This window comes from Nycticebus coucang, chromosome 7 (genome assembly GCF_027406575.1).
Source record: "Nycticebus coucang isolate mNycCou1 chromosome 7, mNycCou1.pri, whole genome shotgun sequence".
In the NCBI taxonomy this organism is placed as follows: domain Eukaryota; kingdom Metazoa; phylum Chordata; class Mammalia; order Primates; family Lorisidae; genus Nycticebus; species Nycticebus coucang.
The window spans coordinates 109,223,840-109,248,773 of NC_069786.1; the positions used below are offsets into that span (position 1 = coordinate 109,223,840).

Genomic DNA, 24,934 nt, shown 5'->3' on the forward strand with positions numbered 1-24,934 from the left:
AACAAAGTTTAAGTAAGTAAAATTCCTAAAATAAGTGATTCCTTTCTGCCTCTGAATTATATTTTCATTTCTTCTGCCAGTAGAGTCAGTAAATCTGCTAGATTCAAGGGAAAAACACAATAATTAAAATCTCCTGGTTAGTAACATTTATTATATCAAAAATTATTGAGCCATGCAAATTCTCATCTATCTATTTCCTGATAGATATAGATAAACAAAAAGTTCCATTAATAATTTATGAAACATTGGCCATTTTTATTGGACCCATTTTAGACACTTGCATGGTAGACGGTTTCACCACTACAATAGCAGCTGTTATGCTATAAGTAGAGGAAATTAACAGGATGTTGATATTCTGGTCTCTTTACATATTACTATATTGCACTGATTCTAAAACATACATTTTCCATTTTTAATTTCTTTAAAGTCTTGGTTATCTTACAATCTTTTAAATTTATGTTGGGGCTCTTCCTTTTTGTCTTTTTAGTGTGCCGTACGAACGGCAACAGAAATTTGTTTCTTAAAATGGATGGTGACTAGGAGTTGTTGAAATATAGTACATCTATTTGAGAAAACATTTTATGGCTTCTTTGGCATTACCTTGTTATTATGTTATTTTATGAAAAGAAACTTTTAACACGAATAGGGGAATCTGAAAGATAGAGTTTTCAGAATAGCTTCTCTGTTATGTAATTTTATTCTCCGAGTACTTACTTCTTTCAATGAAGTCAATGAAAAAATAGACTTTGGAACCTCTTTAAAACTACAATAGATAATTACTCTGGGGAAATAGAAGGTGAGTAAAAATTTTATTTTTAAAAGGTCCTATTTCCGACCAAGAGAACACCCAAATCATAACAACTACCAAGTGAAAGTGTATTCTGAAGCCCGGCATGCCTCCCAAAGCCCTGCTGATTCAAATATGAAATGTGGCTGCTTCCTAAACCAGAAATGGTAAGTTATATGCTCCAACTTGATGCTATAAGCCTAACAAAGACTGTTCCTATTGTTTTTTGTGGTTTTTTTTTTCCAAAAGCACATTTCTCCTCAAATGATAATAAATGACACTTATTTCACGAAGTGCATTTAATGTTTTATGTGTGATTTATACGTCAACTTTCATAACCATCTTACAACTGAACTCACAATTATACTCATTTGAAGGTAAGAACCCTGAGGCTTAGGAAGTTGAACAATGTGCCTCAGAACAGGGTTTGAATGAAGGACTCAGATCCATGGCCTGTGCTGTGACTCTTCACGTTATTCTGCTTGTATGTAGTTAAGTCCCCACTCCCTGCATTGGGTCCCATAAAACATGCTGCCCCATCAGTGTTGCCTGTTTAATGTGATCGCCACTGGCTGGATTAGGCTCTTTAAATTTAAATTCATTTACACTAGATAAAATTAAAAATCATTTTCTCAGTCACAGCCACATTTCAGGTGCTCAATAGCCACATTTGACTACTGATTATTCTTTTGTGAGGCACAAATTTAATATTTATATCATCACAAGAAAGTTCAATTGAAGAGTGTTATTGTAGAGAATAGAACAGATTAAAATGGAGGTTTTTAACCCCATAGATGTGTTAGACTAAAAACAAAATAATAATAGTAGCTGGGAAAAATACTTTTCCATTACTTTCACAGTACAGCTGGAGGGTAAATATTTGTCAGAAATATAATATTTACTGAGAGAAGACAGGTATGTAGAGATAATTTAGAACAGCTCATATCTCAGCACAATGTCTTGAATATACAAGTAGAAGAAAACAAAACTAATAAATATTTGAATTGGTATCATTTCCCAAAAGAATCCTGAATTTTTACCAGTAAAATTGAGTCTATTAATAAATGTTTGTGTATTATGGCTAAGAGTTTAGTAACCTTGATTTTCAAAAAGCCATAGTTGATGGTAGTGGCTATAGGATTAGTTAATAGACCTGTTATTTTAAATAAAATCTAGTATTTAAAATATTCTTGTTTTGTGTTTGTTTTACCATTCTTATTATATTTAAGTATTATATAACAATCAACATTTTCAAAGTTATTTCTAAAATATACCCCTAAACACATTGCTAACATTTCAATTATTTACATTAATGGCTAATTTAATATATCACTGACTAAGGTCTTGCTTGAAGAAATTATCCTAAACATTTTGGGGGGAGTAGCACAATATGAAGAAACGGGAAAGGGAACATGATTCTCACCCAGAGTATACCTTACTAGCAACAAGACCTTGGGCCTAATTTCCTTGGATGTAAACTATAATAAAGATGTGTTCCTGGTCAGCATTAAGGACTGTGTGTGAAACAAAGATACAAAGCATATTACAAAGAGTAAGATGGCATAACATACGGGATATTATAATATCATGCCTTGGTAAACATTGGAAGAGGTTGCCTCATTTCTTATCTCTGACTAACTGAGGGTTTTAGGGTCTACCAAACCTGTGGCTGCCTCTTCTAACTAAACCAGATGTATTTATGTATATTTTTATTGCAATAGTGGTCAAAGATTCCATGTACACTTTATTCCATCTAAAATGCAGATTCAGTTAATTCCCAGGTACTAGTCCTAGTATTTCCAGTCCTATGCAAATAAAGAAAAATCAGAAAGTACAATGATCCTATGATTCTGGCACCAGCATTACTATTCCTCCCTTGGTAACTGGGAATGGATGCAGAAAATTTGTCAGTTGTTCATAGTTCAGTGTCTTCAAGCCACACGAAGCTCCTGTCTTGGGGTGAGGGTGGGAAGGGGGGTATTTTGATATATTTATTGCTTTCCTCTGTGTAAAATTATGGGCCCATGCTAATAAGTAATCTGTATCTCATGCTGTGTTTGGGACCCTAAAGAGCAAAGATTCTCTTTAATCTTTGAACATCATAAGCAATTGAGCATGCTTTCTCAATAAATGAGCTTTAATAAATAGGTTTATAGACCTTAAATATTTTTTTTCCTTAGGATATATATGTTTCATCACCTAGGAAGGGAACATACAGATTTAGTGTATCTTGGGAATAAGAAAGAATAAACATGGAGGATTAAGGTCCGAAGCGGATAATTTTCCTGAGAGACTCCATAATTCTATGCTTCCCTAATTTTTTCTGAAAGATGCTATAGGAATTTAATAGAATGTCCTTCAGACCGTGGAGCCCCTCATGTTCCCTGAAAGGGACACACTTCAAGAAGGCTGCATTTTGTGGCCCCAGAAGATCATCTTGCTAGTCATAACTGAAGACATGTCAGCAGAGGAGAAGGGATGATTTTATTTCCTAAAAACTCTACCTCACTACACCTTTAGGCTTGTTTCTCTACAGACAGCCTCCTCTCTGATTCACGGTACAGCAGGAGAAGAAATTCTCATTTCCTCTTCATTCAGTTCCATAAATTCACACATCCGTTCTCTAAAGAATCAGTTCTCTGAGCATATGTCCCCAAAAATTTGCTGAAATGGCCATTATAACTCTCTTATCCCATAATTATAACATATCCTCTTTTCAAATATATTTCTGTCTACTCACATAAACACATGATCACGGTTTTCCTTCCTCTAGTCAATACGCACTGTATGACATCACAAGCAAACAATATTCTTTAAAACAGTGACAGTATCCTTTCTAGAATGTGTGAATCTGACCTAAAAATGGACTCCTTCACATGAACTTGCCACTCTTTTCACAGATTCTTTATCTAACTCATCTAATTTTCATTATAGATTAGTTTTGATTGAATCAGTTTCCAAGTAATTTATCCTTAACCTAGGAATATTCCTGGAATCTTTTTTTGTTTTTCCTGCAAATATCACAACGTGCTGAGTAGTTCTTCTAAGGTAAGTATGAGTAGTACCTTTGTCAACACTCTGTTTAACAACAGTCTCTGAACTAGGCTGGTTGAACCCCTCAAACATTACTGAGACCTTTCACAGACTAGTTGAAGAATGTTTAGCCAATCTAGTGTCAGAAAAATACTCAGAATGAGTATGTCTCTTGTGGAGGTCAAGACTAATGTCAGGGCCAATAAAGAGTGAAACATGATGACAGAGATTTAAAACGAAGGCTCAGGGCAACAGGTGCTTGGCAGGAAGACAGAAGAGAAGTGTCATGAGGCAGCAAAGGCCACACTTTTACTGAGAGTAGACAAAGACAAGCCTCTGGCGTCTCGTTGCCAGAGAAACGAATACACACAGTAGTTTCACACTAGTATCAGCAGAGGTACTAAACTTTGGATCATTTATTATTTAAGGTCTAAACAGGTCATACCCAAAGTACTGATGAAACGATGAGAATCTATCTGAATGTGCAGAAACAGATGGAATAGCTTTCTCAGGGTGTCGACAGGAAGGAAAGCTGATAACAAAACTGATGGAAGGAAAGAGAACTAAGCAGGCCCTCCGTGAAAGGGGCCGTCATCCACAAGTTCCCTGCTTTATGTCTTTAAGGCCCACAATCTTGTGAAGCAGGGTTTTCTTCACAATTCTGAAGATGAAGAATATGAGTCTTGGAGAGACGCTAAGACTACAAGTGGTGAGACAAGGCCTTTGAACAGATGTTTCCAATGTCACATCCATGCTCTTTGGCATACATTGTCAATGACAGGAGGCCCTCCAGCTTTAACCCTAGGCTGTGTAGTTGACCATCACTGGGTAGTGCTGAGGAGGTGTGAGAACCTTGCACTACATTATTTTGATACACCATTTTAATTAATAACAGGCCTATTTGAAGGCCAGGGTTCAATTGCCATGTATAGAGGCCACATGTTTCATAATTTTGTATCACTCAGAATTGTATCTCCTGGACTAAAAATTTTATTTTACTTTTACTCTATCAGAATCCAGCAAACTTAATATATTCTTTCATTATAATTGAAGACTACCAAAAATAACTTTAGCATTTTACTTTTTGTTCAAAATTTTTATTTGCTTCCCTGAAATAATACTCTAATAAGGTTAATCCAGTTAATAGTCAACTGAACAACTATAATGTTTATAAAATATTAAATAACAGCTAAAGCACATGAATATGTTGGTCTGAAAATTAGGGTATTTAGCTAATTTTTAAAAAATAAGAATTGTATATTTATATCTTCCCAACCTTCACCTATTCAAAAGAGGTATTTTCATAATTTATATTATAAAAATGTAAATATTTAAGGTGAAATTTGGTGTGATAAATGTACATATATATATATATAAAATTTGTGCCTACGTATTCATATCTACCCATTATAAATAAGAGGTGAATAGATAGGCACTTAAGCATTTCCTCACATATTCCTTCATATCCACAGTATAATATAGCAATGAAATTCTATCATTTGTCCCCCATTTGTAACAGATGAAATTATTTAATAAATTATAAAAGGTAGGAAATAGTAGTAGTTTTTATGCCCCATATAATTCCTTTTAGAGTTTGGCCAGACTAGTGACTAAATAAGTAGAAGCTTATAGTCTTAATTAAAGTTGTAAATATAATATTAAATGTTGATTTGAATTTTGAATAGGAATGTTTGGTTAAGAAAAAGCTGATAAAAAATTAGCAGGACATCCTCATTGGGACCTTAGTCGAGGAAGGGATGTAGCCCTCTCCAGCTACATCTCACTCTGATGCAGTGGGGACATTCCCAATGGCCTCAACATATTACATACATGAATTGTATCCCTCAAAGGACGGATGTATGATCCCTGCTCTGACCACAAAGGAATGAGACAGGACACTCAGAGATGCCAAGACAAGTTCTTTACTTCCTTGTACATGCGTGCCTATTCTTAGTCTAGGGACCTGCCCCTCCTTCCCTACCTTGCCCTTCCCACTAGGGACCAGGGACAGGTGAATGGTAGAAATAAAACATGTTTTTCATTTTAGCCAGAAAATATGTTTAAGTGTGTTTCTTATCTGTGGTCATAACTAAAATGAAAGAGTCTAACTAAGATCCATAGTAATATTTTTAGGCATGGAATAGTTTTTGATCTGTATCAAGATAATGAATAAGAATATTTGAGGTGGAAGTTAATTTATATATGTCTAAGTAACATCTAACCAGTAACCACTGAATGACAGAGTTCATGTGAATGAACATCTTTTTTACACAACAATATACTTTTCAGAAAGCAAATGGACTGTTCTACAGGTGTACTAATCCTTGATAAAGCAGAGAAAAATATGCACTGGGGAAAAGACATTCTTTTTAGTATGTGGTGCTAGGAAAGAATGGACAATCATGCGGAAAAGAAGAAAACTGGATTCCCGCCTCTCAGTATACACAAAACCTAATTCAACATGGATTAAAGACTTAATCTAAGATCCCAAACCCTAAAAATTCTAGAAGAAAATTTAGAAAAAAAAATTTCTGGCCATTGGCTTAGGCAAAGAATTTATGACTATGACTCCAAAAGCAAATACAACAAAACCCAAAATAAGTAAATAGAACTTGATTAAACTAAAATGTGTCTTCACAGCAAAAGACTCACACAAGTAAATTGATTCTCTTGAAACCTATAGAACAAGGAAAAATAGTCACAAATTACATGTCCACCAAAAGACCAATACACAGAATCTATAAGAAACTCAAACAAATCGGCAAGAAAAAAAAATAATTAAATTAAAAAATGGGCAAAAAATGTGAACAGTTTTCAGAAGAAGATAAACAAATTGTTTGCAACCGTGAAAAGAATACTCAACATCACTAATCTTCAGGGAAATGCCAATGAAAACATGAATGAGATGCCAACTCCTGCTATCAGGATCGACTTTATTAAAAAGTCAAGAAGTATTAGTGGCACAGACGAGGTGAAAGGGGACACTTATGCTCTGTTGGTGGGAATGTAAATTAGGAAAATCTCTATACAAAACAGTATGAATATTTCTCAAAGAACCAAAAGTTCTTGCCATTTGATCTAGTGATCCCACTACGGGGTATTTACGCACAGGAAAAGAAGTCATTAAAGTCATGATTTCAAAAAGACACAATCACCTGTATGGTTATCACAGCACAATTTACAACTGCAAAGACAAAGACATGGAACCAACCTAAGTGCATATCAACTGACGAGTGGATTAAGAAAAGAAAATAGTGTGTACACAGACACCATGGAATAATACAGAAAAGACTAAAAGACTGTATTTTACCGAATCTTGGGTGGAACTAGAAGCCATTATCCTAAGTGAAGTATGTGAATTAGGATATACTTCACTTAGGATATCACTCAGGATAAACAAATACCACATGGACTTACTTGTAAGTAGAAGCTAAGTGATGGGTATACACGGTCATACAGAGTTATATAATAGACTTCGGAGACTCAGAACAGGAGGGTGGGTGGTTGAGGGATTAAAAATTGCCTATCAAGTACAATGTACACTATTCAGGTGACTAGTACACTAAAAGGCCTGACTTCACCAGTATACAATTCATCCGAGTAACAAAAAACTACTGTACTCTTCACTTAAATCTACTGAAATTAAAAAAGAAAGGCACGCTGTTCTAATGTCAAATACCAAAAGAAGGATTTCAGTAGAAATATAGTCTCTCTATATACACACACGTATACTTGTACACATATGTACATGCACATATGTGTGCCCATATATACACATATGTGTGTATATCTCCAAAGGATTCCTCAAAAATCTTAATTTTAGATTTTGTTATAACATTATTTGTACTTCCCATCCCTAGAACTACTACTTGTTATTTATCTTGTTTTAAGTGATTGAAAATGAAATTATTATTATCTCTGTAATGGTTTATCATTATTCGAAGTTACTATTTGGCAAAATGGTGATGCGAGATGGTTATTTCAGCCTCTTCCTCCCCTCCAAGCCACTTTCTGCTTGCATGATTCCATGCAGGCTCCCATGTGCTATTTTCCCTCTTGCCTCAACCTAGAGTGTGTTTCCTATCAATCAAAAATTTATATGTGCTTGTCCCATCTCCTTTCTTTCTCCACAAGAGGAGAGATGACTAAAAATTATTTGCATCAAATTAACGTGAAGAGGTTAAATAGATATTGTTCTACCATTTCTTAGGAATGTATATTTAATTAATCAGGCTAGTATTTCTCAAATTTTAGTAATCATCGGAATCACTGGAGGGATATTTAAAACACACATTCTTGGTCCTATCCCCAGAGTTTCTCATTCAGTAGGTCTCAAGTGAGACCCAAGAATTTGCATTTTTAACAAGTTCCCAGATGATGCTAATGTTGCCAATCCTCTAAGATAAAAATTTAATATGTAGTATGGTAGGTTAGGCAGTGTGGTATTTGACTAATCTGCAGAGTTTCAGCTTCTTCCCACATCATACCAGGTAAGTCTATAATTAAGCCCAATATGGTATCTCTGCACTTAATTTTTTTTAATTAAATTACCATCATGCTTTGTATGACATACAAACAAGCAATATAAAACAAATATCTTTCCAAAGCACAAAAACAATCTAATCTGAAGTAAATTACTTGTTTGTTGCTTCAATCAGGTTACGGAGAACATGCTCTTTAAGGTATTACCCTGAAGCAAATTTTATCCCACATTCCTCTTTTTATGCTGTTCTTTTTTTTTTTTTTTTTTTTACTGTTCTTTCTTACAAATCTTGCACATAAACATAATCATGCTTGCCGTGTAATGGAACCAACCTAAGTGCATATCAACTGATGAGTGGATTAAGAAAAATCTCATAACTTGAGTTACACTTTTGAATAGAATACCTAAAATAAGTACAATGATCCTGGGCTATCTCTTTTACAGTATAATTCTGGCTTACATGTAAATTGTCAACCACCTAATAAATAAAAATCTGGAAAATGTCCAAATTGTCCTAATTTCTTACTATTTCTATTGTAATCTTAATTCATATTAAAAAAGAAATAACTTATGAATAATTATAGATTTTTCTAAACAATAAATTCATTCTGTTAATCATTTTTTACTCATTGTTGTTACTACACAAGAAAATACCAAGGCTGCCTAGCAGAGGAAAAGGAATAATATTTTTGAAATAACAGTGTTATATTTTAGTATGGCACAAGTTAAACAACTGTCACAATCATAAGTCATACATGATGGGAAGCCATTCAGTAGATAAGGTATATTTAAATGTGATATAAATTTGATTAAATAACTTTTTGAAAACATACAGGGTTGATATTAAATATGAAAATAAATAAAAGAACTCCTTAAAGACTGATTTTCTGTATAAGAGTATTCAAATAGTATATCTTCTGTAATAATAACAGATTTTAAGTATTATAAAAAGTTTGAAAAATTATTCATATTTTTCTTTAATATGATCAGAGGAATATCATGAAGAAAACACGATGCTTACTAGGCAGGTTTTAACTGGATTATATTACAGTATTTTTAGATTCCTAATTTCCATCATTCAATATTTTTGTATCCCTCTCAGTTCCAAGATCCTTTTTTCAATCATTAGTTCTACATAAGGAACACTTTAGTAAAAAATCAAAAACAAAAACACAAAAACATTTTTCAAAGAGAAAATGATGTTAAAAAAATTGATCAGGGATTTTATACATTCTGAATAATGTGCAATTACCATTATTTCATCAATTCTATAGCAATCATGTCCAAAATAAGTAACAATCAGTAATTCTTCACCCAAAATATCCCAATTTTATCTCACATATTTATCCATAAAGCTATTTCTAATATAAAACTATAAATGTTATACTCTTTATGAATATAAGAAATAATTTCAATAATGTGAAAATATTCATCTTCTCCTACTTAACATTTTAAGACAATAACTCTAAAATGCTTAATTTTTCAACATGAAGAGGAATTACCACTTTGTGAACTCAAAATACATGTAAAATCACTACATATTTGGATATAAATATAAAAATTATATCAATTTGGGTTAAGTTAATAGTATAAGCTCTGTAAACTATTCTATCCCACTGTTAGATAAAAACATTAATTAACACATTTGATTACAGGTAGACAAGGCAAAATTCATGATTAGAAACCTTACAGCAAAAAGCCTTCCACCAGAGCTTATGAATTACAAACTGTAAGAACTTTAAAGATACCCGTGGGAGTACAAGAAGCAGTTGCAAAACAAATTCCTACCAAGTGTTTTGTGTAATAAGAAGATAATTTTTTTTTCTTTTGCTGGCACTATGTATCTCCAATCTTAGAAGAAATCACTCTGATTATATTAAAGCATTCTGAGAAAGAATTACTGATCGCATTTAGTGAGCTACTGCTGAATAAGAGAAATAGAAATTAAATGAATTAGATATGTATTCCAAAATTAAGGTGACTGTCCAGAAACTAAAGTTTATTGGAACTAGGTAAAGTGGCTTGGGCATTACTAAACTTTAAAGAGACTCACTGCCTTCCTGCAGTGATTTGATGATACAGTCCACTGTTCCCTTGAAACCACCAAACACAACAGTCTGAAACCTGCTTCCATCTCAGTTTCAGTCACTGGTCATTTCCTTAAAGCATCCTTCTGTTCATCTGAGATACAGTGTGCATTTTGGTATATCCCTTACAACGTGCTTAAAAAAATCCATGAATAAAGGAAAGAGCATCACAGGGTTCCCACTGTTCATAAAATAAATAAACAGCAGAAGTTTAAATGCCTTAAACTGCTCTTTTTTTTTTTTAAGTTTAGGATGTTTTTGTCTAACTTTTTCTTTTCTTTTTTTTTGTAGAGACAGAGTTTCACTTTATGGCCCTCGGTAGAGTGCCGTGGCCTCACACAGCTCACAGCAACCTCCACCTCCAGGGCTTAAGCGATTCTCTTGCCTCAGCCTCCCGAGTAGCTGGGACTACAGGCGCCCGCCACAACGCCCGGCTATTTTTTGGTTGCAGTTTGGCCGGGGCGGGCCTGAACCCGTCACCCTCGGTATATGGGGCCGGCGCCCTACCGACTGAGCCACAGGCGCCGCCCATTAATGTAACATATACTACAGTAACCACATGTATATGTGTGTGTGTGATACATTATATCAATGAAGTGTATTTGTTATTTTGGATATTTCCCTTACCTGTCAAGTTCTTTAATCCAAGTTCTTGAAGTCCAAAATTTCCATCTTTTCGGTAATTCAAAAATATGGCCAAGGCATATCGATCCTCATAAAGTTTTGTCCCACGAATAATGCGTAAATTCTCCAGAGGCAGGTAGCGAAACTGATTAAGCGCCACTAACACATAGCCTGTGACTTCTCGAATAGACTGAAAAAAACACAAACAATTGCCTCTGTTAAAAAAATCAATCTTCCAGCATGCATACGCAGTCATTTAGATAAAAAAGAAGTATTTAACTGTCATCTTTTAACTCATTTCTACCTCATGTTCTAAATAATCAGCATAATAATACAAGATTGCAAAGGGTTAGAATCTCATTTGAGGTATAAGTTGAATTTCTTTTTAAGAGTCATGAATGTGCTGATAGTTGTTTTATGAGATATTCTTCATACCTGACATATGAATATAATTAAAGGAATAAAGACCTTGCTCATCGGCAGACTACACTGAGGTAAGAACACATGACCATCAATCAGATTTTACATAAAAAAGGCAAACTCTGAGCTTTTCATATGTAAAATAAAGCAGCATTCTTTTGTAGACTGTGGGACAGACTTAAAACTGGTATATTGGTATTTAGTGTTAACATTTCTCAAGGAATATTTGCCGTGCACATCTCTAGAACACATAGGCATGTCACTAGGAAAGTTTTGAGACAGACGGTGTGAGTGTCCATTATTTCACTTCCAAGCAACATACCCAACAGGCTCCTTTCTGATTCACCCCTGCAAGTTTCAACTGGGGCGGCATATTGGTATTGCTGGGAGGGCTTCATTTGTTTTTGTCCGCAGGGATTTTATGTTTCTTGATTTTTGTGTATCTCAAAACGTTCTTAATGTCTCACGTATTAAAAATTGATTGTTGTCTCTAAATTCATTACAACCACGATTTTACCTGACTACCTCCTCTTTAAATTTGGTTGTGAGTTAATTATTTGAAGCATTGTGATACATTTTAAAGTAAAACATTGTCATTAAAAAGCTCTGAATTTCATCTGAAGTTACAGTTTTCCAGTAAATTGAACAGTGTCATCAGGACAGTTATAAACATATATATTAAAATTATAAAGCTACAATCTAAGAGTAGTGAAGTATTTGGTGTTACTTTACTGCCAATGTTGTGTTTTATTAAGTCATGTACTGGCAGATGCTGCAGGTCTCAGGATTTGTGTCTCTCTCCGTCTAGTCTCACTCCCTTGGTGATACCCAGTTTCAAAGTTGACAGTCTCTAAACATTCATCTGTCTCTACACGCCCCGCTGAACTACAGACTTACATCCAGTTACTTACTCAGCACCATCACTTGTATGTCTAATATGCTTTTCAGATATATAAGTAGAAGAATTCCTCTTTCTTCCCTCACCCCTCCGTAGCAGCCTTCCTCATCTGAGCTGGGGTAAATCCACCTGTTCTGGTTGTCAGGACAAAATCCTGGAATCACCTTTGATTTCACCTTGATATCAAATGTGATCCATTCTATTTGTTGTACTTTCAACATGATCAGGACTTCAACCACTTCTTATACCATTCATTGCTATCATCTGAACCAAAATCATTCCTCATCCAGATTATAGCGATACGATACGTTCCCTATGTCTACGTTTGATATATCATGGCGGATTTTCAATTGAGCCTCGCCCAGATTCTTTATAGAACATGAATCCAATGATAACACTTCACTGCTTAAAACCCTGAAACTTCTCCTAATTCACCCAGAGTAATAGAGAAACCCTTTAAATGAGTCAAACTGTTTATGCTTCCAGTGAGATAACCACTAACCTTCCGGGGGTACTGAGCAACTGAAATGTGGCTAGCATGAATTTACCATGCTGTGAGTATAAAATACACTCTGGATTTTGGAGATTATTTGTTGAAATTATATTTTATATGAAGTGGGTTACATAAAATGTATTAGTAAAGTTAACATCACCTGTTCCTTTTTATCTTCTTATTTGGCTAAACAAACTGTTTAAATTATGTTTTCATGGCTCTCATAATTCTGTTGGACTACACTATATGATCTGATCATCAGGTCTTGTTCAACATCCCATTTTAACTTTCCACCCAGCTCACTTTGTCCCAGTTATGCTGGTCTCCTTGTTATTCTTCCAACATGCCAAGCCTGTCTCTACATAACGGCATTCAGGAAATACCCTTAATGGTTTCAGTTGCTGTCTCTCGTTATCTTCTTTGCTAACTTCCTCACTAACTTCAAGTTTTTACCCCTAATCTCAATTTCTTGTGGCCAACATGACCTATTTAACTCTACAGCCCCACCCCCACTTCCCCTGCTCTAATTTTTATATTTTTGCAGGACTTATAGCCTTCTAACATGCCAAAAAAATTATTTATCATATTTATAATCTCTGTCTTTCCCCGTCCCAGAATATAGTTTTAAAAAGTTGACCACTTTGCTTTGTTCACACGTGTGTTCCAGAAAAGTTCCAATAAGGAATCACTGAGTATTTCTGAGTACCCTGACCCTTCCCTGGTCACACTCTGCACCACCAGCAAAGTCTGTGGAGTCAAGGAAAACATCCTTCCAGAGTCTGTATTCCTCTCTTCTGGGCTGTGCCTCAAACTCTGTGATTCTATGATTCTGTTCCCAAATCACCCCAAGCCCTCAACCAGGGCCTGTGACATCGTCTTCTCCAGTTCTGCACCCAGACGGCGGATGTTGACACCAACGTGCGTGCATTTCAGAAGGATGGGTGGTCCGGGTGCTTCTGGGTGAAGGGAAACTACACATCCCGGATTGTGGGTTTCAATGTCCACTAACTTATGCAAGATCACGCACAGCACAGGACAGAATGAGCTGGAGAGACTTCAGCTTGGGACCATCTCTCTCTCCACACCACCATATCCTTGAGGACTCCAAAAATTTTCTAACATTGCACTCAGGCCCCCATGTTGTTATAAAGACACATCTACCAAAGGAGAGGATAGAACATACTTTATTTACTAATCTGTGGTTGGTTTATAATAAACAAGAAAACCAAAAAGTGGGGCTTCCTATCATACTCTTGTCCCAGGTTTCACAATTTTCAGGGGTAAGCATGCTAACAGTACCCTGGAAGAATCCTAACGATGCACTAGTGGACATGGAGAGGCGAGGGATGTAAGGAACACCTGTGTTGTGTGGGATCAGACTGTGAGCTCTGAGCACTGTGGGCCTTCCCCAGACACTGAGTCCCTTGGGGTGAAGAGGCAAATGCTTAGGACATCAGAAAAGAGTAGAAAAGCAGCAGGGATCTGCATTATTTGTACACCATAATCTCTCTGAAATTGTACCTGCCTGGAATAGTTCAGCTTCAGGGCTCTACAATTCCTTCGTTAGACAGTCCCAATGGTTAAACTGTTACCTCTTTGTGTACTTGAAAGAGAAACTGTAAACATGTTTTGACATCATATGATCTCAAAAGTAAAATCCTTACATTATTAAAATTTTTGTTATTTAACTTATAATGATTAAGTGATTTAAGTCACAATGATGATGCTAAGGTAAATGTTGAAGATGAAGAATGCACAGTGACTCTCCTGCCCACGGAATGTCATAACATCTGTCAGTCCTCCTAACAGACTCACCATTAGCTCTAACCCCACTTAAGAAGTAACTCTTCTTATCAAGAACTATGAAAACCTATTGACTTATCTGAGGATGGAGGATCCTATAAAATGGCATTAGCAGAGAAAACAGAGATGATACACCCTCGGGTAAAAAAATAAGAGGTTTACATGCAAAAAAAAAAAAAAAAAAAGCAATGCTACTGTAATTTTGCAGTGTTTATTGAAGGGAAAAATATTTCTACCTATTTATTGATATAGATGTGTCAGTTGGCATGGCTTTTGAATCATACATTCGCAGAAGCCACAAATAACTGACAAATAACAAGGGCTCTATTATGTATGAGAGCTTTGAGCTAAGAACAATGCTGAACACAAAAAGAATCAGCTAATATAAAAGAAGAAGATTCAAGTGCCCTTATCTACAAGAAAAATTATAATAACTAAGAATAGCATTGCAATTCACATATTATTTAATATATTTACATTAGAATTGTGTTGTAAAATGTATATACTTCTTATTTACAAGGTGTGCTGAATTATTCTTAGAAACATTTTTGTTATTCTCATGGAAAGCCATCCTATTTCTTACATCCCTTTCTCCTACCCAGAGAAATAATGTAAAAAATAGAAAAAAAAAAAAAAAGATGTTTGTGAATCTCTCAACCCAACATTTGTTGCTCTAACCTTTTATAGATAAGAACTTATGAAACTAAAACATTTTTCTAAGGAATTATATGGGATAAATATAAAGTTCTTATATCTAAAAGCAACACAGCGTGTCTTGATTTTGGCATCTATCATCTTCTTTTCTGGTATCCATAGTCATTCTGTCAGGTAATCTTAAAATCTTCCCTTGAACAAATATCTTGAAACACCTCAAATGGAAACTCCCCACTGGAACGTGAGCTGCAAATGTGTACTGATTGCAAATAAAATTGGAGGAAAACAATGTAATAGTGGTAGGATTGCTTAATGCTGAAAAAGAGTCAATGACACAGTTAGATCCAATATTGGCAGATCTGAGTAAAAAGTAAAAGACATTTCTAGAAGTGTAAATTAATTGTTACTATGTCTGGTAGGGCCATATGACCTTTAGTTAACCATTGCTCCTCTGTCTTTAGCCTTCAGGAAGAAGCTAAGTAGCACAGCATTTTCAACTTTTCCAGCACATTTTATGAATTCTTCCCAACTTTTAAATATATGGACTTATTCATGAAAAACTAGAAGGGTAAGATATGTGGGCTTGTCTTATAGGCAAAGCTGGACTCAAAACCCTGCCGTTTTGCACTAAAGAGCTATGTGGCCTTGATTAGGTTGTTTGACCCCTTAGATTCTCATCAACTCAATAAAGAGACCTCAATCCGTCTATTATAAAGCAGTGATAAGTATTAGAAGATATAAGACAAGTGTCTGCCAAATAATGAATATTCAACAGATGCTAAATATTACAAATGGCCAGGCAGATGACCTGTCAATGGACAATCTTATTTTCAAGTAAAATAATTATAACATCATTACATAAGAACCATTGTTTTTGTTCTAATATGAAACTTTTTTTGTATGCAATCTTCAATTTATTCCTCAATTTCAGAAATAGTACCTTTAATTTTTGCATTAATATTATAGCCCTTGGCATAGACCTTGGCATTGAAAAGCGTTCAATAATGGCTGTGGAATGCAATGAAATTGAAAAGTGGAAAGCAATGCTTAAGGTCTTTTTAGATATTATTTTTTGAGGAAAAGGATATTAAGAACTTGCTACTAATAAAAAACATTGTTTGAACACCACAATCATGATTTATGCCCAAGGACCACAGTTGTAAATAGAAATCATCAAAATGCCCCAGCATAAAGAAAATCTTGAATTTGGTTCTGGCTCAGTAGCGTGTAGTTCCAGAAACTCTATTATGTCAACCTAAGAGTGAATACCCACCAAAGACACATCCTCCTTCCAGCATAAGCTTCTGCTCAGTAAAACTGACTGATTTCTTCCATTCTTGAGATGTACTCAGCCCTACTATGAAACTAATTTTTTTTATTTTTGTTAATTTATTTTGTTATAAATCATAGCTGTGTACATTAATGCAATCATGGGGCACCATACACTGGTTTTATAGACCATTTGACATATTTTCATCACATTGGTTAACATAACCTTCCTGGCATTTTCTTAATTATTGTGTTAAGACATTCATATTCTACATTTACTAACTTTCACCTATACCCTTGTAAGATGCACCGCAGGTGTAATCCCACCAATCACCCTCCCTCCGCCCATCCTCCCTCTCTCCCCTCCCTCTCCCTCTTCCCCATATTCTTAGGTTATAACTGGGTTATAGCTTTCATATGAAAGCCATAAATAGCTGGAAGGTATCTCAAGAATGGAAGAAAAAGTATCCAATGTACTCAGCCCTACTATGAAACTAATTTATGGCTTTCGTATGAAAGCTATAACCTAGTTATAACCTAAGAATATGGGGAAGGGGGAGTGGGAGGAGAGAAGGGGGGAGGATGGGCAGAGGGAGGGTGATTGGTGGGATTATACCTATGGTGCATCTTGCAAGGGTACATGTGAAACTTAGTAAATGTAGAATAACTAAGAAAATGCCAGGAAGGCTATGTTAACCAGTGTGATGAAAATATGTCAAATGGTCTATAATACCAGTGTATGGTGCCCCATGATCGCATTAATGTACACAGCTATGATTTAATAATAATAATAAAAAAACCGACTGATTTCCAACATCAGTATATGCTTCTATAGCAGCTTTGTTCAAATAGTGAATACAGAATGTTGTTAAAGCCTTGAATGTTTCAAAACTCTTTTGACCCAAGGATAATTTGTTTTGCTTATAGCATTTGATGATGGGAAAGCAAAAGATGTGGAAAATGAAGGAAATTGGTCAACTTCCCAGGCCATCTTAGCAATAAGCCAAAAAAAAAAAAACCCACAATTTTTTCCCCTAAATGACAAGAAATTTTATAATTATTTATCCTCAATAATATTTTAGGGAAAATGTGAAATATGCAGTTATAAACCTCCCGGGATTTTCAATGGATGTCATTCAATCAGATTAGATGAAATGTACTGGTTCACTGGGTTATCCTTCCCGCCTCCAGATCATTTCAGAGAAGTTACTCTTTGTTATTTTAAATTTCTATTTCATTGCATAACTCTTTTAACAACTATTAATTTTTCTGTACTTGACAAAACTCCCTTATTCCTTCCTTTGTAGTTGATTTTCTCTAATTTGGTACTTAGTAGAAATAGAAAATAGTTTCTTAAATGTTCCTTCATCTACCTTAAGATTCAAGTGATTGCACTTCTGCACAATTCCTGAATATGTAATCAGCATTCAGAAATAATTTTATGCATATTAAAAGCAATTACATATCTTTAGCTAAGTATGTAGAAATTTGTTTCCTAGATTATTCTCTACTCAAATTATGCAACAAACCCATGTTTGTTATTTTTCTTTAATATAACCATGTCTTTGAAAATATGCCTATTTATTTCTATTAAAACCTGCTATAACAAGTAAAAAATTTCTGAATTCTAGTTTATACTGCTGTCCGGGCAGGGTGGCTCATGCTGGTATTTCCAACTCTCTGGGAGTCTGAGGTGAGTGGACTAGTGGAGCTCAGGAGTTTGAGACCAGCCTGAGCAAATATAGCCTGGTATCTTGACAGGTGCCTACTTCCAGCTACTGGGAAGGCTGATGCAAGAGGATCTCTTAAGAATTATACCTCTTTGTCTTATGTACTGATACCCAATTAGATGTCATCCACAAATAATACTAATACATTCTATCAGCCAAGACATCCCCAACTATAATAGTGATTATTTCTTGTTAGTAGACTTGAATTCAAATAAATCTATACTATCATAGAGAAGAGTGTGGAATCAAGAATGGTAGAGAGTCGGGCGGGGGGAAGAGAATAGGAAATTATCTCTTTGGGTAATGGCTGCAGAATTTATGTGTTCTCTGATGGTGACAAATGCAGTAGCAAACTGTAGCCTCTCTATCAGGAAGGTTTTCCATTAAGTTTCCCAAGGCAATTAGTTTCTGCCCTTGCCCTTCAAAGACTGTCTGAGAGTATCTAGATACTCCCATTCCCGACTCCACACTCTTCTCTATGATAGTATAGATTTATTTGAATTCAAGTCTACTGACAAGAAGTAATCTGAAATAATCACTGTTATAGTTGAAATAATGGTACTCGGTGTCTTTAAAACTCTGTTGATTAGAAAACCCTGGCAAGCAGGTCCTCAAAGACTGATATAATTAGATTTGAAAAAAAACAGAATAATACAAAAAGTCATATATCTGACTTTAGCAAAGTAAAATGCATACTTATTACGCACAGCAAGAAATAACACTCAAGGGTAGAAGATCTTATCCAAGTCTCTGAGGTGCCAGTGCTAATGCAATCGCTACTTTCTAAGAATCTGCAGGCCGTTTATTCATCACTGGCCACTCAGCCATCTCTCAGCCCGTGAAATTTTAGCAGTGAACACCCTCGGTTCCTTAGAAAAGAGGACTACCTAAAAGTCTTCTCTCTAGAAGTAACTATCTTTTCTCCTCTATATTTTTGTGATCTGGCTGGAGAGTTTTTAATAGTCCTATTTCAAGTCTACATTCACAATTAATCCTTATTAGACTATAGCCCTATGTCATAAACTTGTTACCCTAGAATTAGGTTTGTAAAATTAAACTAAATTTGGCCTAAAGTGCCTCTGTACTTTCTGTATAGCAAACTGCCACCTAACCAAGAGTATATTCTTTTAACAAGTTGGTGAGGCTCAGCCAATCACAGCCAATCTCAGCTGAGTAGAACCTGTCCATCGAAGGCAATAGCTTATCACACCTTGTCCAAATGGGATAAATGCCAGGCTGTAACCAATTAAGTTATCTCTATAGATGGTTTCCTTTTCTGTCTATAAATAATGACTGCCCCATTGCTGGGTGCTGACCAGACTCTGGCCTAAATGCTGTCTGGGTCATGTGTCATTCTTTGCTCAAACAAACTCTACTACATTTAATTTGCCTAAAGTTTTTCTTATAACATATTATACAGACTAAATTGGGAGCTTTCATAAATTCATGTATATAATCATTACATAAATATTAAGTTTAACTGCCTATACTTCAAAAAATTCATGAGTTAAAAATTTCATTATCCCTAAATATATATAGGTATATACTATGCATTACATACCTATATATACACATAATACATATATATATACATAATATATCTATATATACATAATACCTATACATATACATAATACATATCTATATATATTTAGGGATAAATATATATACACACACATATTTAGAGAGAGAGAGACAGAGTTTTCTCTTTCATGTATTTATACAGGTAATCTTACATATTTAAACCTGAGTTCCAAATTGACATTTAAACAATCTTTTATAACTATTTAAAATACAGCATTGAATTCATTTTTCCTATCAGATATATACACTAAGTTCTAATGATTTTAAAATTCAAATTTTAACTTAAATAAATTATATATAATATACATTTTTTTATTTATTTAGAGACAGGTCTTGCTATGTTGCCCAGGCTGGAGTGCAGTGGCTATTCACAAGCGCAATCCCACTACTGATTAGCATGGTGTTTTGACCTGCTCTATTTTCAACCTGGGCTGGTTCACCCCTCCTTAGGCAACCTGGTGGCCCCCCACGCCTGTGCCTGGGAGGTCACCATATTGATGCCGAATTTAGTGCAGACACCTAATCAACATAGCGCACTATAGCTCAGAACTCCTGGACTCAAGCGATCCTCCTGTCTCAGTCTCCTGAGTAGCTGGGACTGCAGCCACATGCCACTGCATCTGGCTATTACATATAATAGATAATATATTATGTATAACTGAAATTATATTAAATTTCAGTTTATTTAACGGAAATTATATTAAATATAATTATATTAATTATATAGAATATATTATATGCAATATATATTCTATACAAAGGCAGAAGTAATAAGGGTACTTAGAAACCTTTGAATTAAACTTTGTTTGGAGATACAGCTTAAATAAAAAGAAATTGTTAGCTGCCAGCACTTTCACACAACTGAGGCTACACAAGAATCAAAACACTGTACTTTTAGTAACATGGTACATGTAGTGGTGAGAATTCTCCATAGTGAACCCGACTGGTTAGGCCAATGTAGCCCAGTGATTAGATCTGGGTGCTACACAGTCTGACAAAACTTGGGGTAACTCTTGTTTCCTTAACTTATTAACCTGGTACATTTATTTATCCCACTTTTCTTCTGCAAAACAGGATCAGTTTTATTAGATTCTTAAAACTTGAATCAAAAGATTATCTATTCCATCATATTAATTTTTCAAATATTTCTAGAAGTATCTTGTATAGTTTAGGAATAGCAAATATATACAAACACATGCATTTGATATTAAAGTGAGTAAATAAATTAAACAATTGTTAGTGTACTGTGAATAAAAATATAGACTCAGTGAGACTGCCTATTAAGGGCTGAATTACAAACACCCTTTAAAATCTACATATACTGGAGGTAGTGGGTTCAAACCTGGCTCCAGCCAAAAACTGCAAAAAGAAAAACAAAAAAATAAAAAATAAAAATAAAATCTACAGTTGACTCGGTGCCCGTAGCACAGTGGTTACGGTGCCAGCCACATACACTGAGGCTGGCGGGTCTGAACTCAACCCTGGCCAGCTAAACAACAATGACAACTGCAAAAATGACATTGTGGCGGTTGCCTATAGTCCCTGAGGGCAACATAGTGAGATTCTGTCTCAAAACAAGTAAAATAAAATAAAGTAAAATCTACATGTTGAAGCCCTAACCCCAGGTAACTATTTTTGGAGATAGTGTCTTTAAAGAGGTAATTAAGCTACAATGAGGTCATTAAGGTGGGTCCCTAACCCAACACAACTGGTCTCCTTAAAAGAAGAAAAAATCAGGACACACAGAGGCAGAGGAACGAACATGAGCAGACACAGGCAGAACACGGTCAAAGGCAAACCAGGGACAGAAAACACACACTTGATCTTGTGTGTCTGCCTCCAGCACTGTGACAAATTATCTGCTGCTTAATCCCCCCAGTCTGTGGCTCTTTGTCATTGCAGTCCCAGCCAACTATACACTAAGGTCATTCATCTTCCAGAATTTAGAATTTTATACTGGGTGAATTATTTAGCCTTTCTGTGCCTCAGTTTCTTCATATGTAAAGTGGGGATATTAAGATCCCCAAATCCTAGGATTATTTTGAGAAGTAAATCTCTTACTTAACAAAAATCCTGGCTCATAGCAGGACCTCAATATTGCTTTATATTGTTTTTCTGAATCCAGAATTTTCACTTTTCTTCAATGTGCTACCTGCAGGGCACAGTATATATAAAGCTGTGAGTGTCTATTCCTAAAGGAATAACTACGGTTCACCAAAGTTTTGATGAGAAAACTGCTTGATACCATTTCAATGTACAATTGAGAGTGACAGTTTCATGTCTGAGGTCTTTTATAAATACGATTTTTCCTCTCTCAAAGTTTAAAGGAGGAAATGGGCCTTCCTGAAATGATGTCTGACAACGGCTTCTGCTGAAAAGCATCTGGGAGACGGCCTTTGAGGAATCCTAAGTTGGAGGTGACTGCTTTTGTGACTAAGCTGTTGTTATTTTTAAATGAAAAGGATGAGCAATTTCACAAATAGAAGAGCCAAAGTATCAGGCTTGGATTTGACAAGACTGCCAAGATATGCTTTAATATCCGTCTAAATATTTGGCCATAATAACACACAACAAAGAGCGTAATTAATTTGTAGAAACCAAATATTTGTTTTAGTCATCTCCATCAGTGACAAGGTCTCATGTCACTTAGGATGCTCTTACTATTCTATTCGAACACCTACAAAAAACATTCTATGAACATCTGTGGGGTATAATCAGAATAACATCTATGACATAAATTGAAGCCAGGGACTTCTAGAATAGAAACTAAAATGTTTTTCACATTTCAGATTCCTGATGCATGGTTTTCAGTGCTATTACTATTCCTATTACTATGTTAACTTATATTTATTTACTGTTTGCTGTGTATGAGACATTTTATATCATCTACTGGTCACATCACTCTGAATATTATGTCTGTTTTATAGATGAAGAAGCTAAAGTGGAGTAACCTGCCCAAAGTTACCTAGACAGAAAATTAAGGAGGCGATATTAAAACAACCAATAAGATCTACCCTATTTCCAGGCTTAAATCCCAATCATTTTTAAGCACCTGCACCTGTTTCAGAAAGAGGCTAACGGTTACAAACCTCGCTTAAAAGTCATATCTGTAGCAACACAAAAGTTGTGATTTAAGAGTAATATTCTCTTTCCAAGGTTTTTTTATGACAAATATATTAGGTAAGCAAGAGTATCTATTGAAAGTAACTGCAACCTGCTTTAATTATATTTCTGAATTTAAAATATGCTAAAATACATTAAAAGTTAATTAGAAGTCTTAAGAGCAGTATTCTCTTAGTTGCCAAGAAGTTAAAAACATTTTCAAACAGAATCAAATGAGAATCGGTATATCAATTCAGAATACAAATTTGACCAAGTAACCCTAATGTTAAAGTATTTAATAAATATGCACTTGACTTTCATCTTAAAAAAAATTCTTAAGTCTCTGTGGTTTCAGCCTTATTCATTCATCCATTTATCTATCAATATTCATTTTTCTACCTAATATGTGAGAAACAGCCGTCGAGGTGCTGAGACACAGTGGTGAGAAAAGAGAGATGGTCTGCACGCCCATAGCGGTCACTCTCGTCATCACTTACAATTTTGGTTTAATGACAAAACTGGCACTAAGAAAAAAGGTTTTCAGCTAAGAAGGATGCACAGTGATTTGAAAGCTAACTTCTGTATCTTTGATTTTTATACATAAACCATTTATTTTAAAATTTAATGGGCTAAACACCTATTTATCTTGTTTTGAAGTTATTTCATATTTTGTCACACATTGTCCCTTCTATTTCTGAGAAAAAATTTGCCTTTTTCTTTTGACGTGATTTCTTGCTGAGAGAGGCACTCACGTGTTTGTGTGTTCTCAGCAGCCTCAGGTAAACAACTTCATCATCAAACATTTCCATCCATTTTTACCCTTTACTGAAATTTCACAGTGCAGCAATCATTATTCTACCTTCTAAGACAGCACATACATTTCTTACAAGGCACAAAGTATATTGATTTTTAAATGTCTTCTCAAAATGTCACCTTTTTGTCTATTCTGGTTTCATTCATTCAACAAATGGTATGGATAGAGTATCAGAAGCTTTTCTCTGTCTGGGACATGAGGACGTATAAAACATTACCTGGGCCCTTAATAGTTCATAAGCACATGGAAGATAGATGGGGAAGGGACTAGAGGCATTAAAGTGTCAAAGGTGCAATAACAGAACTATCACAGATTCCAAACATTAGGAAGTAATGAAGACCACAATGGGGATATCAACAGCATCTGGTGTGAACGAAGGGCTCAGGTAGGTAACTCTGCCCGAAAAATACTAATAAAGGAAATTTTTACAGAGAAACAAACAATTGTCCAATCTCTGAAAGGTTAAGTGTTCCCTAGGGATTTAGCAACCAGACTGTACATTGTGGAGTACACTTTCACAAGAAACAAGGACTTCTTGGAGAAATTTCAAATTCTGGATCTGGGCCAGGAAATGTTCATGGTAAGCCTGAAGCATCTTATGGTACTCGGTCATGAGGAGGTTCACAAACTACTAGGTTTTATCTCAACAGCTCAAGAACCAGTTGGAAGAATCACTGGCCAATGGCGGGGATATCTGAGTTTCAAACATAATTACAACTGATTGAAACTCACGAAATGCTTTGAAATTTATTAAAAATTAATCGTTCATCTTTGGACAATAATAGAGGACCAGTTCGTTTTCTTGAAAACTTTTAAGTACATAAAAATAATCAAGCACTCACCCTTTTTTCTTTATGAGCTATAGCACCCAGGTAAACAAATAATAGATTACAGGAAGTATCTTAGTCTGCTCAGGATGCTATAGCAAACTACCGCTGACTGGGTGGTAACAAATTTATTTCTCACAGTTCTGAGGCTGGGAAGTTGAAGATCACAGCACCAGGAAACCTAATGTCTGTTGAGGACCCACTTTCTGGTTCACAAAGGCCATCTTTTGGTTGTGTCTTCACACGGCAGAAGGGGACAGGGATTCCTCTGGGTTTCCTTTTATGAAGACAGTCATCCCCTTCAGGAGGGCTCCACTCCCATGACA

General features: G+C 35.2%; 1 protein-coding gene across 1 annotated transcript in view; it reads right to left on the bottom strand.

Moving 5' to 3' along the window:
* Nucleotides 1–24,934, bottom strand: part of ERBB4 (erb-b2 receptor tyrosine kinase 4) — a 1,129,145-nt gene that overhangs the window by 517,884 nt on the left and 586,327 nt on the right. The window contains exon 3 of the mRNA XM_053597917.1: nucleotides 11,018–11,204. Within this exon, the coding sequence (XP_053453892.1) occupies nucleotides 11,018–11,204 (187 nt within the window). The remainder of the gene's footprint in view (nucleotides 1–11,017; nucleotides 11,205–24,934) is intronic.